Here is a 14114-nt window from a genome sequence, read left to right on the forward strand (position 1 = left end):
TCCAATACACTGTTTTGTATTTAGTAATAGTAGTATCTATTTGCCTGCCTCCTGTACTAAATTATAAATTCAATGACTTTGTCTTATTTGATTCTCTATCCTCAGGCGTAATATAACCTTTGGCACACAGTATATGCTCAAAGTTTGTTATAAAACATTGAACTTGTCCAACTCTCATTCTATGCCCATGGGACAGCTAACTGGTGAATGCAGAAGTAGGAGATTCACACTGTATCTCATCCTACCAAAATCATTGGAAGTAGATTTGTTCCCTCTGTTTTTTAGATGAGGCTTTCATGATCAATCAGCTTGATGATGTAGAAGGGTGGGCATTCATTCAAACCTGTCTTGCATCTCCATCTTATGTCATAATAATTAGAGGCAAAAAATCAAAATAACAATTAAGTATATATACATATGTACATATGTGCACCAAGTAGCTGCTATAGGTTTGTCTGGATTCTCTCATTTCATCTGGTTATTAATTCTCTCTTCTATAACATCAGGTAATCAAGTGGATCTTCAGTTAGGAGACCAGATCAATAAGCATATGCAGTTAGCAAAACATATTAATAAAATGTCTACACTTACACACACACACACACACACACACACACACACAAACACACACACACTTTTTTTTCTCATTTTGTTCTTCAGTCTTTTTGCTAGTATTTAAAGGCAAAGAGAAAAGATGCCCTTCCCCGCAAGCCTACAGATGTCTTTGACCATGGGTAGCAGAGAACCGAATGCATGTTTTACAGATAACGGAGACTGTGACTGTGGTGAGTGCGTGTGCAGGACCGGCTGGACTGGCGAATACTATAACTGCACAACCAGAACGGACTCGTGTGTCTCTGAAGACGGAGTGCTGTGCAGCGGGCGTGGGGACTGCGTTTGTGGCAAGTGTGTTTGCACAAACCCCGGAGCCTCGGGTCCCACCTGTGAACGATGTCCTACCTGCGGTGACCCCTGTAACTCAAAGCGGTAATGTCTCTATTGCTTTAGTCCCCTTTGTGGAAAACGTTCCTCACAATCAAAGTTCTAAAGACATTTTATCAACTCAGACCTCAGAATGCCTTTGCCGGGTTTGGTCTCCAGGCATCCATTGAAACAAAAACCCACAGGGCCCCTGTGATCCTCAGCCTGGAACAACAGTCAGTCTCTGGCTGGAGGCTTTCTCAGCCCTGATTATCCAGAATCACAAAGTTAACATTTCTGCCTGAGACAACAGGGGGAAGTGGAGCTGATGTCCCACACTGATAACATCTGATGGCCTGTCAGTTACAATACCAGCCACACAGAAGGAAAGCCCTGGAGGCATCCTGCTGACACCCACAGGCAGTCAGTACCTTTTCAGGGGAAACAGACAAGCTTCTTTCTTATCTAGAAGTTCATAGCCTGACCTTGTGGGATTCTTCATATCAGCAGAATCAGGGAGGCAACGAGGCCCAGAAGAAGATCTTAGCTTTCCATTCTGCCTCCATGCTCTTTGGCACCTTTTTGTCCTTGTCATTGTAGGTAGCTATTGTGTATTGTATTTTTTAAGACTATAAGAACATTTTCTTATTTTCCAGGAAGAAAACTGTTGCTTTGATTAGCAACTACCTTCTTCATGGAATTGGGGCAAAATTTGTCAGTCAAGTGTAGCAAGTTTCCCAGAAGCCTGTTAGGGTGTTTCTTAAGAGGTTGGTTGTCACTACTTCTGATACCCCAAAATGGTGACATTTGCATATCCAATGAAAATGGAGTGAGAAAATCAATTTTTTACTCATTGATAACTCACCGTTTACGTGTCAAAACTTCTCTGTCAGTATCCCTGGAAATCTAAGACAAGTGCCAAAAGCATGGGCGCATGAGCAGAATTATTTGAATAGGATCCAATGTAAAGTGTCCCTTCGTGGTGTTCCTTTCATTATTTTTCTATTTCATCTCCTCTGTTAACATGGTTCAATCTTAAATCTGACTTGGAAGATATGAAATTCATACTCAAGTAGTTCCAATTTGGGAATCAGAGTGATCTTGATGTTTACATTAGATGAGTCTATTTTTCCATTTATCCGTGTGTGTTCGCTTATCTAGTAGATATTAAGTGCCTACTGTATGCCAAGAATGGTGCTAAGCCATGGACATGCAGGAAAGACTGAAATAGTTATAGTTTCTACCTTTACAGGTGCTGATAGACCAGTGGGCAAGATAGAGGTTTTTAAAGTAATGACGGTGATGTCTGGATTGCCAGTTTCAGGAGGGGATACAAAAGGTGCTGGCAGTGGGGAGGGGCATCAGACCAGCTGGTGCAGTCATCAGTGAGATGCACAAAGGAGACTTTAAGGGCTTCCACCATCTCCCCCAGACCCCCACCAAGCCACTCCAAATAAATACGTAATCTAGGAAAATGCAATACACTTGCAGAGCAAAAGCGACTTCACAACAAGATTTATAGCCCCACTCCAAATACGTTACCACTCCTAAGTTTTTCTGTAGAGGAGTTCTAGTCCCCCCACTACAAGGGAACTCTCTAGACTAATGTTAGGAAGGTTTGGTTTTAGGAGATGCAGCTTCAGCTGAGCTTACCAAGCACTTATAAGAGTGCACATTTCCATGTCTGGGGGGAAGGATGCAGCGCCATGCATCCCCACGGTGAGAAGGCTTTTGTTGTTTTGGATTACTCCAAGCACCATCTATTTGCAAAATGATTTGCAGCACAAGATTAATTCAGGGTCTAATTTTACTTTGTTCCCTAGACATCTTTAAGGTAGCTTAATTTCCTTATGTCCTTGCAAATACACTTTTCTGTAAATTAATGCAATATTTTATTAAAAAGCTTGAATTAATGAGGATCCAGGCTTAATCCTAAGCTTTTAAAAATGCTCCTATCGACACTTGAATTTATTTAAAAGCATAACAGAAGAGAGAATTATTAAAATAATCATATGTGGCATATATGAAGACTACGAATCATTCTTGGGATTCTGGTTAAGATATAGATTAAATTCAGAACTTTGCCTACTCTCTAATCATATTTATAAATGTAAGCTTTCCCTGGAAAAAGTAAAATAAAAATATAGCTAAATCAAATATCAATAAGAAGCAATCGCTACAGAAAAATGAGTATAGCAGCGATTATCAGGGATGGCTCAGGGAACATTGATTACTGGGTGGAATTCAGAATAATTCAGCAACCTCTTGGATATTGCCTAACTATCTTTCCAAAAGTGACAAAAGGCCAGTGTCATTAGAAAAATACTTTTGTAGCATAATCTACAACCAGAGTATAAAGCAATATTCTAGCTGCACATCTATTTCCACCAACATGAACTGATAAACTCTGTTAATTCTTTCTGTCTGCAGGAGCTGCATCGAGTGCCACCTGTCTGCAGATCCCAAGGCCCAAGAAGATTGTGTGGACAAATGCAAACTAGCGGGCGCAACTATCAGTGAGGAGGAAGGTGCTGCTTGTCTTAAATGGCTTTCATTTCCTTTGCGTGGTTCTCCAGAGACAGAAATGCTATAAATCAAGAGCCTTTCTGGCCTGACCCCATTTGTACCAGGGCATTAGATCACTTCAATTCTTTGTTTAAAAGTGAGTGCATTCTATAAGGCTGAAAACTCCGTGGCTTGGGATTTAAAATCTCAATTGAAAGTCATGGCTGTTTTATTGGACTTCAGCTCTATCGGCAAGAGTGTCAGCATTTCACCTCTCCTTGTGGAGAATTCCAGAATGCTATATTTTCCAAACTAGAAAGAAAGAAAGTTGAAGAAATGACCAAATGTTAAGCCCCCAAACAGTAAATTGCCCTCAATCATCTGATTGCCTTATTTCAAGATAAGATAAAGGCAGCAGTAAAATGGTTTTCCTGATTGTAGCTCCCAGATGCTGGGCAGGTTCTGGTCAATGGCCATTTTTCCTCCTCCTCTCAAAAGCATTCACTTCCCCTCCCCCACATATGGTACACCCTTAATTTCCTTTTCCCCACCCCCAAAATTCAGAAGTTCCTGTCATCTGTAACTGCTAAGCAAATTGTACTCTTGCTTTCATCTGTTATTTTAAATACAGTTACAATAAGATTCTTCATAATGGAAAATATTTCAATCAGTTGCATTTTAGCTAGGAAGGCCATTTTAAAAAATAATTTGTGGACTTTAAAACAAAGAAGATGACTGATTCTGCATAAAGGGACAATCTAGGAGAATTTGGTTTTGTATCATCACAACCCTGCATTTTCATGCTGCTCAGGTAGAATTGCTACTCTGCATGCAATAGCAATGTGACCAAGATCTATCTCAGGTGAAGGGAAATAATCAAGACAATAATTTATGACACTGTAGGATATGTATTTTGAATAGATGGAATTAGAATACGGAAATTAGTCCATTTCCAAAATGGAATAATATAATGACATTTATATTCTTTTGAAAATTACTTGCCTTGTTTCAAAATTAAGAGTTCTGACTGCACAGTTGAATTACCCTATGTGCAGGGATGTGATTAGTGCTCATAAGACCCCTCATCAGTGCTTTTCTGGTGACCAAAGATAAACATGCCAAATAGCAGTAAATGGGACACGATGGTGTGTAACTTAAACAAATACCAAAGTTAAGAACATTAAAGCACTGAGCAAAGCAGCATTTGTGGGCTGTCCACATTAGTAACTAGTACTGAGTCTCAGCATTTCCTTCTAGGTTCATTTCACAGCAAACAGTGGAAATATTTACCAGATGTCTCTTAGAAATGAGAAAAAATTGCAGAAAATGCCTACAAATGACTAGAACTGAATTCACTAGCAACATGGGAAATCAAATGTGCTGAAGGAAAAAGGGATAGAGCCTTAGAAACATGTAAATCGTGATGGCTTCCACAGGGTCGTTACAATGTTAAGTACACAGTTTTCTGAGTAGATTGTCAAATGCTTGGATTTCAGAGGAAGGCCAGTCTTGAGAGGCATTTAGAATATTTACATTATTCTTTTTGTGTATTTGGCCCAGTTATCTTCAAGAGAGGGGGATTCAGGTATTTCCAACTTGGGGGTTGAAAATAATAATTGGATTATTAATACTATTTAATCTGGATGGACTTGAGAGAAAAAAAAGGTATTTGTCAGACTGTAAATTTAAGAGCCACTTTGCCAATGAGCCTTTTTTATAAGCCATGTTTTGAATGAACCAGTTTTGTTATTGCTCACACCTCCTTGAACAGATCACATCATATTTGCTCTTTCACAGGGACTTTTAGCAACCCATCTTTCCCCCACTAGGACATGGAGAATAAAATAAAATAAGCATAACTTTACTAAGTGTGTGAATTGATCCTAAATTGTGCTGTCCGTGACTTGGGCAGGCACATCTAAGAACATGTGATTTAATCTCACTCTTCCTTTTACTGAGTCATGTTAATTTACCCCAATATCCATGTACTCGTAGAGTGTTTCTTGGAACACTAGCTCTGAAAGCATTCAATGGAGAAAAGTACCCATGGTCATATAAATGTTAGAGATGGGAAATTATTTTTTCCCTTTTTTGCCAGACTTTTGAGAGTTGTTGTGCACATTAAATTAAATATGTGTGTGACTCACCAGGAGGGACAAAGAGAGGGATTCCTAAACATGTTTGACCACAGAATCGCATTTTTTTTCCCTTGAGAAACTGTTTCCACTGAGAATTGCTAATTGATTCCAAAACTGAGGGCTTAAAGCACGTGTTTGTCTTGCCTCAGTGGTACAGACAGTTTCCATTTCCACATCCTTCCTGGACCTTCTAGCCCCAACCTCATCATTCCCATTCTCACATTTCTTCCTTCTCTGAGAATGATTTCCTTGGGCCACCAGGAGATCACATTTTCACTGTATTATTCTAGAGCAGCCATGTGGGCACTCACAAAGGAGAGTAAAAAAGAAAGGGCCATTTTTTATGAACAACAAAAGAAAACTTTAACAGCTAATTATGCAAATCTTTCATTGCACATTTGATAATACTTTCTCAATACCCAAACACTACAAATAAGGCTATGTCTAGAGCCATAACAGTTGGGAAAAGGAGTGGTGAAGTAATTAAAGCAAGATGGGAGTTGTGACTCAAAGGTCATACTGGCAGTTCCATTAAAACTGATGTAATCCTGTTCAAGGAAAGTAAGCCTCCCTGTGCTTCAGTGCAGCTATTTAAAAGAAAATAAAAAAGTAGGATTAATTTTACTGAAATGGGTATGATAAGCCATCCCACACATTTCCTACCTGAGAGCAGAATGTTTCATTAAGTGTATTCAAGGGAGCAGGATCGGCCCGCATGGCCAGGGCACAGAGGGAAGGAAGACAACATGGCACTAAGAAAAATCACATTCCTGGAGACTTTAGGAATCCCAGGTGATTGGAGGGATGAGGTAGGCAGCTGTGGGTGAAGACCCTCAAAGGGATCGAAGTATGAATTGTATATGCAGTGTCATTTGCAATCAAACACATGAAATGACAGATTTCACTAATCACATGTTGCCCAGAGGTTCCCAAACCTTCTAATCAGATTCATCTCATTAAACTGCTTATTAAACCACACACTCAAAATCCAAGTGCCCATGTGTATACCAGCCCTTCACATGCAGCCCTGTGCATACCCCCCACCTGGGGGGCGGGCCAAGTCCTCAGAATCCATCTTTTCAAAAACCCCAGGTAATTTAGACAGTCATAAACATTTGGAAATGACCAATCTAGAATGGTTTATAATTAGATTTCTTCATATTCCTATGTAAATAATGTTTTCAATGAGTTCAAAAACAGTTTATTCTCTTCAATCTCTTGTCTAAAATCTTAATTATTCTGCTAAATGTTTACCAGTCCTGTTTTCATGAATAATACAAGGCACACTTCTCACAGACTTTGCCACATTCTTATCTTACAAATTACATGGAAAGACAACAAACAATGACCTATATTTCTATCTTTCCATAGCTGTAGCACTTTTGTACCCCAAAGGGCTATTATTTTTCTTTGTAAGGAGCAGGGAAACACAGGCAGATTCTGTTTCATTAACACCTTGTTGTTTTTAAGCTAATGAGAGAAGTTATAAATGTGTCCAAGATTATTTGGAGTGGTCTCAATTTTATTATTCTGTCTCATTGTGCCAAACACACTAATATCTAACCATATGTCCCAGAAGTTTGGGTTAAGAGCAAATGTTCATTCTACTTCAGGATTCTGAAAAACAGTGTTTGTAATAGTATCATTGAAAAGTCTCCGATTTAGAAGGTAGGGTAACTACAAGGCAACTTTAGGGTTTGTTGTTGTTATTTTTTATTTTTAATTAAGAAAAGGCTACATCTTGGCAGAGGAGCTGAACCACTAAAATTTGTAATAAACAGATTAAAGATTAGCCTTTTACTTTATTTTCAATTTCTGTTGTGATACAATATACTGTCATTCTGGGTTCCTTTAAGTCTCTAGTTTACCCTTATCCTGTTGGACCCTGAGCTACCTAACACTGCGGTCTCTGTTTCCTAATATTAATTTATTTTTACTGTTGTGACAATACTTGGCCAGCAAGCTTGACTACACCATTGTAAAAAGGCCCCTTTAAAAGTATCAGTATCCATTTGGACTGTGCAGCAATGTAATCTAGACATCCTCCCAGATGCTCTCAGCAAAGAGTAACATATAGCCCCCTCATTACCATAATCAGGGCCATTCTATTCCCAAGACAGCTGTGGGCACCTGCCTTGCAGGTGACAGCTGCATTAAATCGGACCTCATCAGACTTTGTCCACAACCTCTTCTTCCCCACAAAAAATCCCAGAGCCTGAGTTCTGGTCCAGGACTCAGCAGCAGGCCAGGCAATAAAACAGAGGTTCGTTTGCTGTCTGTGCTTGCTCTTCAATGTGCTGACAGAATTTAAGTTAGTCTTGAATGTGAAACCAAGGTCAAATTGGTATCACTTAAGAGCCTAATAACCAAAACAATACAATCATAACCAGAAAGTAAGTTCAACGCATCACAATGCGATCAAGAAAACATGATCAGAAAAATACTACATTGCTGAGCTGAGGGGAAGGGAGAGAGAGAAGTCATCACCATTTGAGAGGATGAGTGTGAACTTGATTTTGAAGCTCAGGTAGGCAGAATGCTCCTGGAGACTTACTCTTGGAAAATCCCGTGTAAATCACCTTCCTTGAAATGCATACACAACATGCAGCTTGCATCGTTCAGTTAAGGAGACTTAAGGTGAATCCTGCTGAACAAGGATTAATTATTTTCTAATACAAAAACCCTGCTTCCTCATTATCTATTTCATAAAGTCAAATTCTCCAATTACAACCCTAACCTTCTATTTGTGACTGGGACAGTGGCTTTAGCGGTTATCTTGAAATCAAAGCCATCCTGTGTGATATAAATTCTATTGGAAACACACATCCCCAAAAATAAATTTCCAGAACTGGCCCTGACCCTGTTTTTTTTTTTTTTTTTTTTTTTTCAAAGAGAGAGTGGAGAGACAGAGAGAGTGAGAGAGAACCTTCTTTCTTTTTAATATCTATTTCTTTTTCAGTTTTTCGGCAGGCACAACATCTCCGTTCGTATGTGGTGCCGAGGATCGAACCCAGGCCACACACATGCCAGGCGAGCGCGCCACCGCCCGAGCCACATCCCCAGCCCCTGACCCTGTTTTTAATTCAAAGGTTTTGTATCATACTGGTTTGATGTGTTGTGTGTGTGTGTGTGTGTGTGTGTGTGTGTGTGTGAGAGAGAGAGAGAGAGAGAGAGAGAGAGAGAGAGAGAGAGAGAGAGAGAGAGAGAGAGAGAAAAAGAGAGAAACATGCCTTCGGCTGATAAATGCTTCCTCATTACAAAACTGTCGGCTATTCTTTTATTCTTCCACACAATATGAGTGGCACATCAACACGCCATCCTTCAGAGCACACACAGATGCCCTGATGCATTTTATTATAGTATTGTATTTATCTCTGTGCTTTTGTAGTGGGGAAAGTGAAGGGGAAAAATTACCTCCCTGAGGCATCACACGAGTCCCCTGATGGCTCTAATGACGCCTCTTCCTTCACACAAGCCCTATTTCCTGGGTAGGCCTGGTGCTTACAGACGCCCTGAGGGCAGAGCCCACCCCAGAAGTCAGAAGTCCCTCCCTTCCCACAGCTTTCAGACCTGGAAATCTGGAAGGACAATTGGAAGTCTGGATAGAAAAGAGACAAAATGAGCACCTAGGAAGGGGAAGGGAGGTTAATGCTTCCCACATTTTCCAAGCAAATGGGAAAAAGGAGCCAGTGAAGCCCCACCAGAACTTCTGTGGACACAGGCAGAACTTCTTCATCTTCTTACCTCTGTAGAAATTTTCAGAGCCTAAAAGCACATCACAGTCAAGGAATGAGAGTGGAAGAGCATTCCTGGCTAGAAGGGGCCAACTACTGCTGATGTTGAACCTGTAGGTTCCAGTGTGGAGGATCCAGATCCTTGTGGTTTAGAGGAAGAAAGGGGAGAAGACTGCATTTGCTATAACATCAGTACTACTACTAGTAATATAAGAGCAACTCTAGCTTATGGAGCCCTTACCAATACCAAATGCAAGCTGTCATTCCATATATTTTACATGTATTAATTCACTTAATATGTGTAAACTACATTCACCGTACAAGGCAGGTACTTTTGTTGTACAGACAAGGAAACTGAGGCATAGAGACATAAATAATTTGCTGCATCTTGCACTAATTAAGCACCAGAGCTGGTTGAGGAGTTCCAAATGTTTGGCTTGGAGCCCGTGCCCTTAACCACTGTACTATACTGCCTCCCACTGGCTGTATGATTATAACAAACATGTGAATCACAAAAAATGTTAGATCATCATATCCAACCTAATTGTTTTCAGAACCATATATATAATTTAAAAAATTTCAGTAACCACATGAAAAAGTAAAAGACACATGAAATAAATTTTGCTTTTATCCAAATACTAGCACTTCAACATGAAATCAATATTAAAATTATTAATGAGAAATTTTACATGTTTACAGAATATGTGTTCAAAATCAGTGTTTATTTTACACCAATAGCACAACTTAACTTGGAAAAGCCATATTCCGAGTGCTCAATAGTCACATGTGTTACCAGATTAGTCCAAGCAACAGCATTGAACACTCAGCACCCTAGAATTAGGTGCAGCATTGACCTGGACTCTATAGGAAACATCACACAGTGATGGAGGTGACTCTCACTCCCACCCAGAAATCTAACTTCAGTCTGAGTATCAAAAGAAATGTCAAAGAAAGTATAAAAAGTGAAGATCTCTGTTCTGTAATATTTGCTTTGATACTTGAATCAAAATCTTTGAGAAATACACAGTGCCCAGTGGATTTAGGTTCTTAAAATAATTATCTCTGCTAAGTCATTCCTCTTCCCACTTTATTCCCTTCTGGGGAGTCCTCCTAATTTACTTTCTGTCTTAGCAAGCTTCATCCTGCTTTGAGAGGCAATGCACAATGCCCCACTCTAACCCATTTCTTAACCAAACTATAGCAATATGGGTTATGTTTTTCATTGATATAAGCCCTTTTGCTTTCTTTTCAGGAACTGAGCTAACCTATTAGAGACCAGAACAGGGTCTTTAGATCTTTGTTCTGTAGTAGCTATGTCATTAGCAACTTTTGTTATTTCTTCCCTATCTTCTTATATGGTTTCTACAAAGAACAAAAGGCCAGGCATGCATCATTAGGCCCCTTTTGATTCAGATCAGTTATAGAGCACACCTGAAAAGCAGCATGGCCAGTTATATATACATAAAACTCTCCTCTATGTGTATAATTCTCCTTATCAAAGAGCAATAAGAGTTAGGAAAAACTAAGCATGAATAGCTACCTCCCCCAGAAACCATGGATTTTGTCTCTCTTCTTGCAGAGGGTTGCAGATATTTAATGATCATTTTTATATGGTATTTTTTCCATGAAAGCAAAAGGAGAGCTTAATTATAACATTTCATTAAGAAATGTATCATCTCCTAGGCATAGTGCAAGGATGATTAGTCATTTTGCTGTCAATGAAGGGAGGTACTGGATAATTGCAAAATTATATTAATACTCTCAATAGAGTCAAAATAACATTTCATGAACTCTTCAAGTTGAGAGGACCATACAGAACATCTAATTTCTCTAACTTCCCTGAGGATAAAAATCATTAGGAACACCCTTAATAAAAAAAAAAGTCTGTGGCCTCATCCAAGACCCATTGAATCAAAATCTCAGGCGAAGAGCCTAGGAAGTTGTAGGTTTAATAAACATGAGCACCTCAGCTTATTACCATCATCAGGAAAGTTGAGGGAACAGTGAGCTTTGTTTTACAGATGAGATCAAAGAACATGACTTGATTCTCACAGCTGCTGTTCATCAGATGGGAATCAAACCCAACCCTCCCCACTGTAGGCCAGAAACTTTCCAGGAAAGCAGAGCATTACTTTAGAAGCACAACCAAACAACAACAAGAAAGCCATGTCTTCTATCTGTAAAAAAGGAAGTCGCAGCAAATAGTAACCTTTCAGGGAATAGGTTTTATATAATTTTATAATATGATCTCCTAGACTGCTCTTAATTCAGGAAGATCGATGAAAAGGTGTCTGCAAGCATTACACACACACACACACACACACACACACACACACACACACAGACTCCATTTCTACTTTTTCATGTACTCAGAAGAGACCATCTTTAGTGATTAGGCTATAGTTTTTTTTTTTTCAAGTTGCTTGAAATATTCTATATGCATTAATTGTCACTCTTCTGGATTCTAATTAGCTCTTTTCAAGTCAGCCATCAAGTATATGGTCCTCCTTGGTACCTGCAAGGTGATTGGTTCCAGATCCCTTGCAGATACCAAAATCTGCAGGTGTGTAAGCCCTCTTATGTAAAATGGGATAATATTTGCATATAACCTAAGCACATCTTCCCATATGCTTTAAATCATCCTTGATTACGTATAGTACTTAATACAATGTAAATTCTACCCATTTTTTTTGTTGTTGTTGTTGTTGTTACAATGCTTAGGGCATAGTAGCAAGGAAGAAAAGCCCTTTTATGTTCAAAACAGACACATATTTTCCCCAGTATTTTCAATCAATAGTTGGTTGAATCTTGAACATGCAGAATCCAAGAGCATAAAAAACTGTATACTGGGGCTGGGGATATAGCTCAGTTGGTAGAGTGCTTGTCTCGCATGCATAAGGCTCTGGATTCAATCCCCAGCAACACACACACACACACACACACACACACACACACACACCAAAAAACCCACTTTATATTTATTTACTTTGAATGACCAAACACTTCCTTTTGTCTTTTGCTCTTTTTTAAAGAAATAGAGAGTTATCCTTCAACAAATAACTTGCTTTTTAAAATTTCAGCAAGACCAAAAAGGTGTCAATATTTGCCCTCTATTGTAAGAAATGTATGAAAGGAAAACCCAGTGAAAAAATGTCTTTCCATGATTTGGGGACTGAGCTCAGTGGTAGAGTGATTGCCTAGTATGTTCAAGTGTTCAAGGCCCTGAGTTCAATCCCCATCACAACAACAACCACAACAAAGTTTTTCTACATCAAAACATTGATAGTGCTAGCTGATTCTTATTATAATTTCATTTGTTTCCACAGACTGTCCAAAACCTCTGAACATTCCTATGATCATGTTGGGGGTTTCACTGGCTATTCTTCCCATTGGAGTTGTCCTCCTGTGCATTTGGAAGCTGCTGGTGTCATTTTATGATCGCAAAGAAGTTGCCAAATTTGAAGCAGAACGATCAAAGGACAAGTGACAAATGGTATGTCGAAACTGAGGGCTACTCTCGGTGCAGTGGTCCAGGCAGAAAGGATGGGAGAGGGACTCCACTTTCTTCTGTCTAAAAAAGAGTTTAGGTGTCACATTTTTCCCTACTGCCCTTGTCACAATCCCAATAGTTTTGGTTTCTATTCTGCTTTGGGAGCAAACCTCTTCATCCATTATCTGGCCACAAGTGTCCCTCATGACATGCATTGCTTCTCAGTGCAGTGGGTATCTCCACCACTCAGAAGAGTCCTGTGAAATTCCTCATACAGCAAATTAGGGACATCATGGAGGTATATTCTATTCAGTGCCTCTTCACCACCAGGAGGATCCCTTGGGCTCCATTTAATAACACATAGGTGCTGGATCTACATATTTCCATGAATTAGTTATGCTATAGCTAATGGAATAATGTTAGTGAATAGTCTGACAGTTCATGCCAATTTTCACGGAAATACTTGTTACTCATATAATCGGTTACAAAGCAAAGTTGAGAAGACTTTTTAAACACCAGGCAGTTTTTCTGAATAACATAAATTTTAAAAAGCTACCTGAAAAAAAAAGTATCAACCTTCAAATATATGTACTCAATAGGCATAATTTGTGTCTTCTCTTCACAATAGGCAAATAGAAAACAGGACTACAATTTTATGTGTTTCTATTCCACAGGAGGATAATTACATTTCTAGAGACCCCTAGAAACAATTTCATGGTTTTAATTTAATCTCTCTATCTCTAATGGTGTGTCTAGCTATCTAATAGCAATTATCTTACATTGCTGAGTCTCAAAACAGTGACATCACTGGAGAAATACAGGCAAACACAATGCTCCTTTGGGCTCATCTGCCCAAATAAATTGATGCTAATGCTGTTTTCTCTGAGCCTATACAATATTTTCAATTTCTAAAGCAAACAGAATTTTCCCTTTTGCATAATTTTATCTCAATAAGGGATATCTATATTTTAGGCAGTTATATTTTAAACTAATCATAATATATGATGCAGGACCAAGGACAATGAAAATTTTTATCTACTTTATCTTCCCATTAAAAATGCCTTTGGATACAATAACCAAATGTGATGTATGTATCTTCTTTGGATCCTGATTTGCACAGTCCAACTATAAAATATGTATTTTAAAACAACTGGGAAAAAGATAAATAACACTAGATATTAGAATAATAGCAAGGAAATATGCTTAACTTGATCAAATACCATTAGGCATGATGTCTTTACTAGAAAATATCCATCCTTTTTAGAGATGCAAACTGAAGTATACAAGGGCGAAAAGAAATGAAGGCTGGGATCTGTTTTGAAATAA

General features: G+C 38.9%; 1 protein-coding gene across 1 annotated transcript in view; it reads left to right on the forward strand.

The window, feature by feature from the left end:
* LOC143389816 (integrin beta-6-like) overlaps nt 1-12785 on the forward strand; it is a 56779-nt gene extending 43994 nt beyond the window's left edge. Inside the window, exons 11-14 of the mRNA XM_076842603.1 lie at nt 765-987; nt 3352-3507; nt 4516-4543; nt 12591-12785. Coding sequence (XP_076698718.1) covers nt 765-987; nt 3352-3507; nt 4516-4543; nt 12591-12785 — 602 coding nt within the window. The remainder of the gene's footprint in view (nt 1-764; nt 988-3351; nt 3508-4515; nt 4544-12590) is intronic.
* The last annotated feature ends 1329 nt before the right edge of the window (nt 12786-14114 follow it).

This window comes from Callospermophilus lateralis, unplaced genomic scaffold (genome assembly GCF_048772815.1).
Source record: "Callospermophilus lateralis isolate mCalLat2 unplaced genomic scaffold, mCalLat2.hap1 Scaffold_805, whole genome shotgun sequence".
Classification (NCBI taxonomy): domain Eukaryota; kingdom Metazoa; phylum Chordata; class Mammalia; order Rodentia; family Sciuridae; genus Callospermophilus; species Callospermophilus lateralis.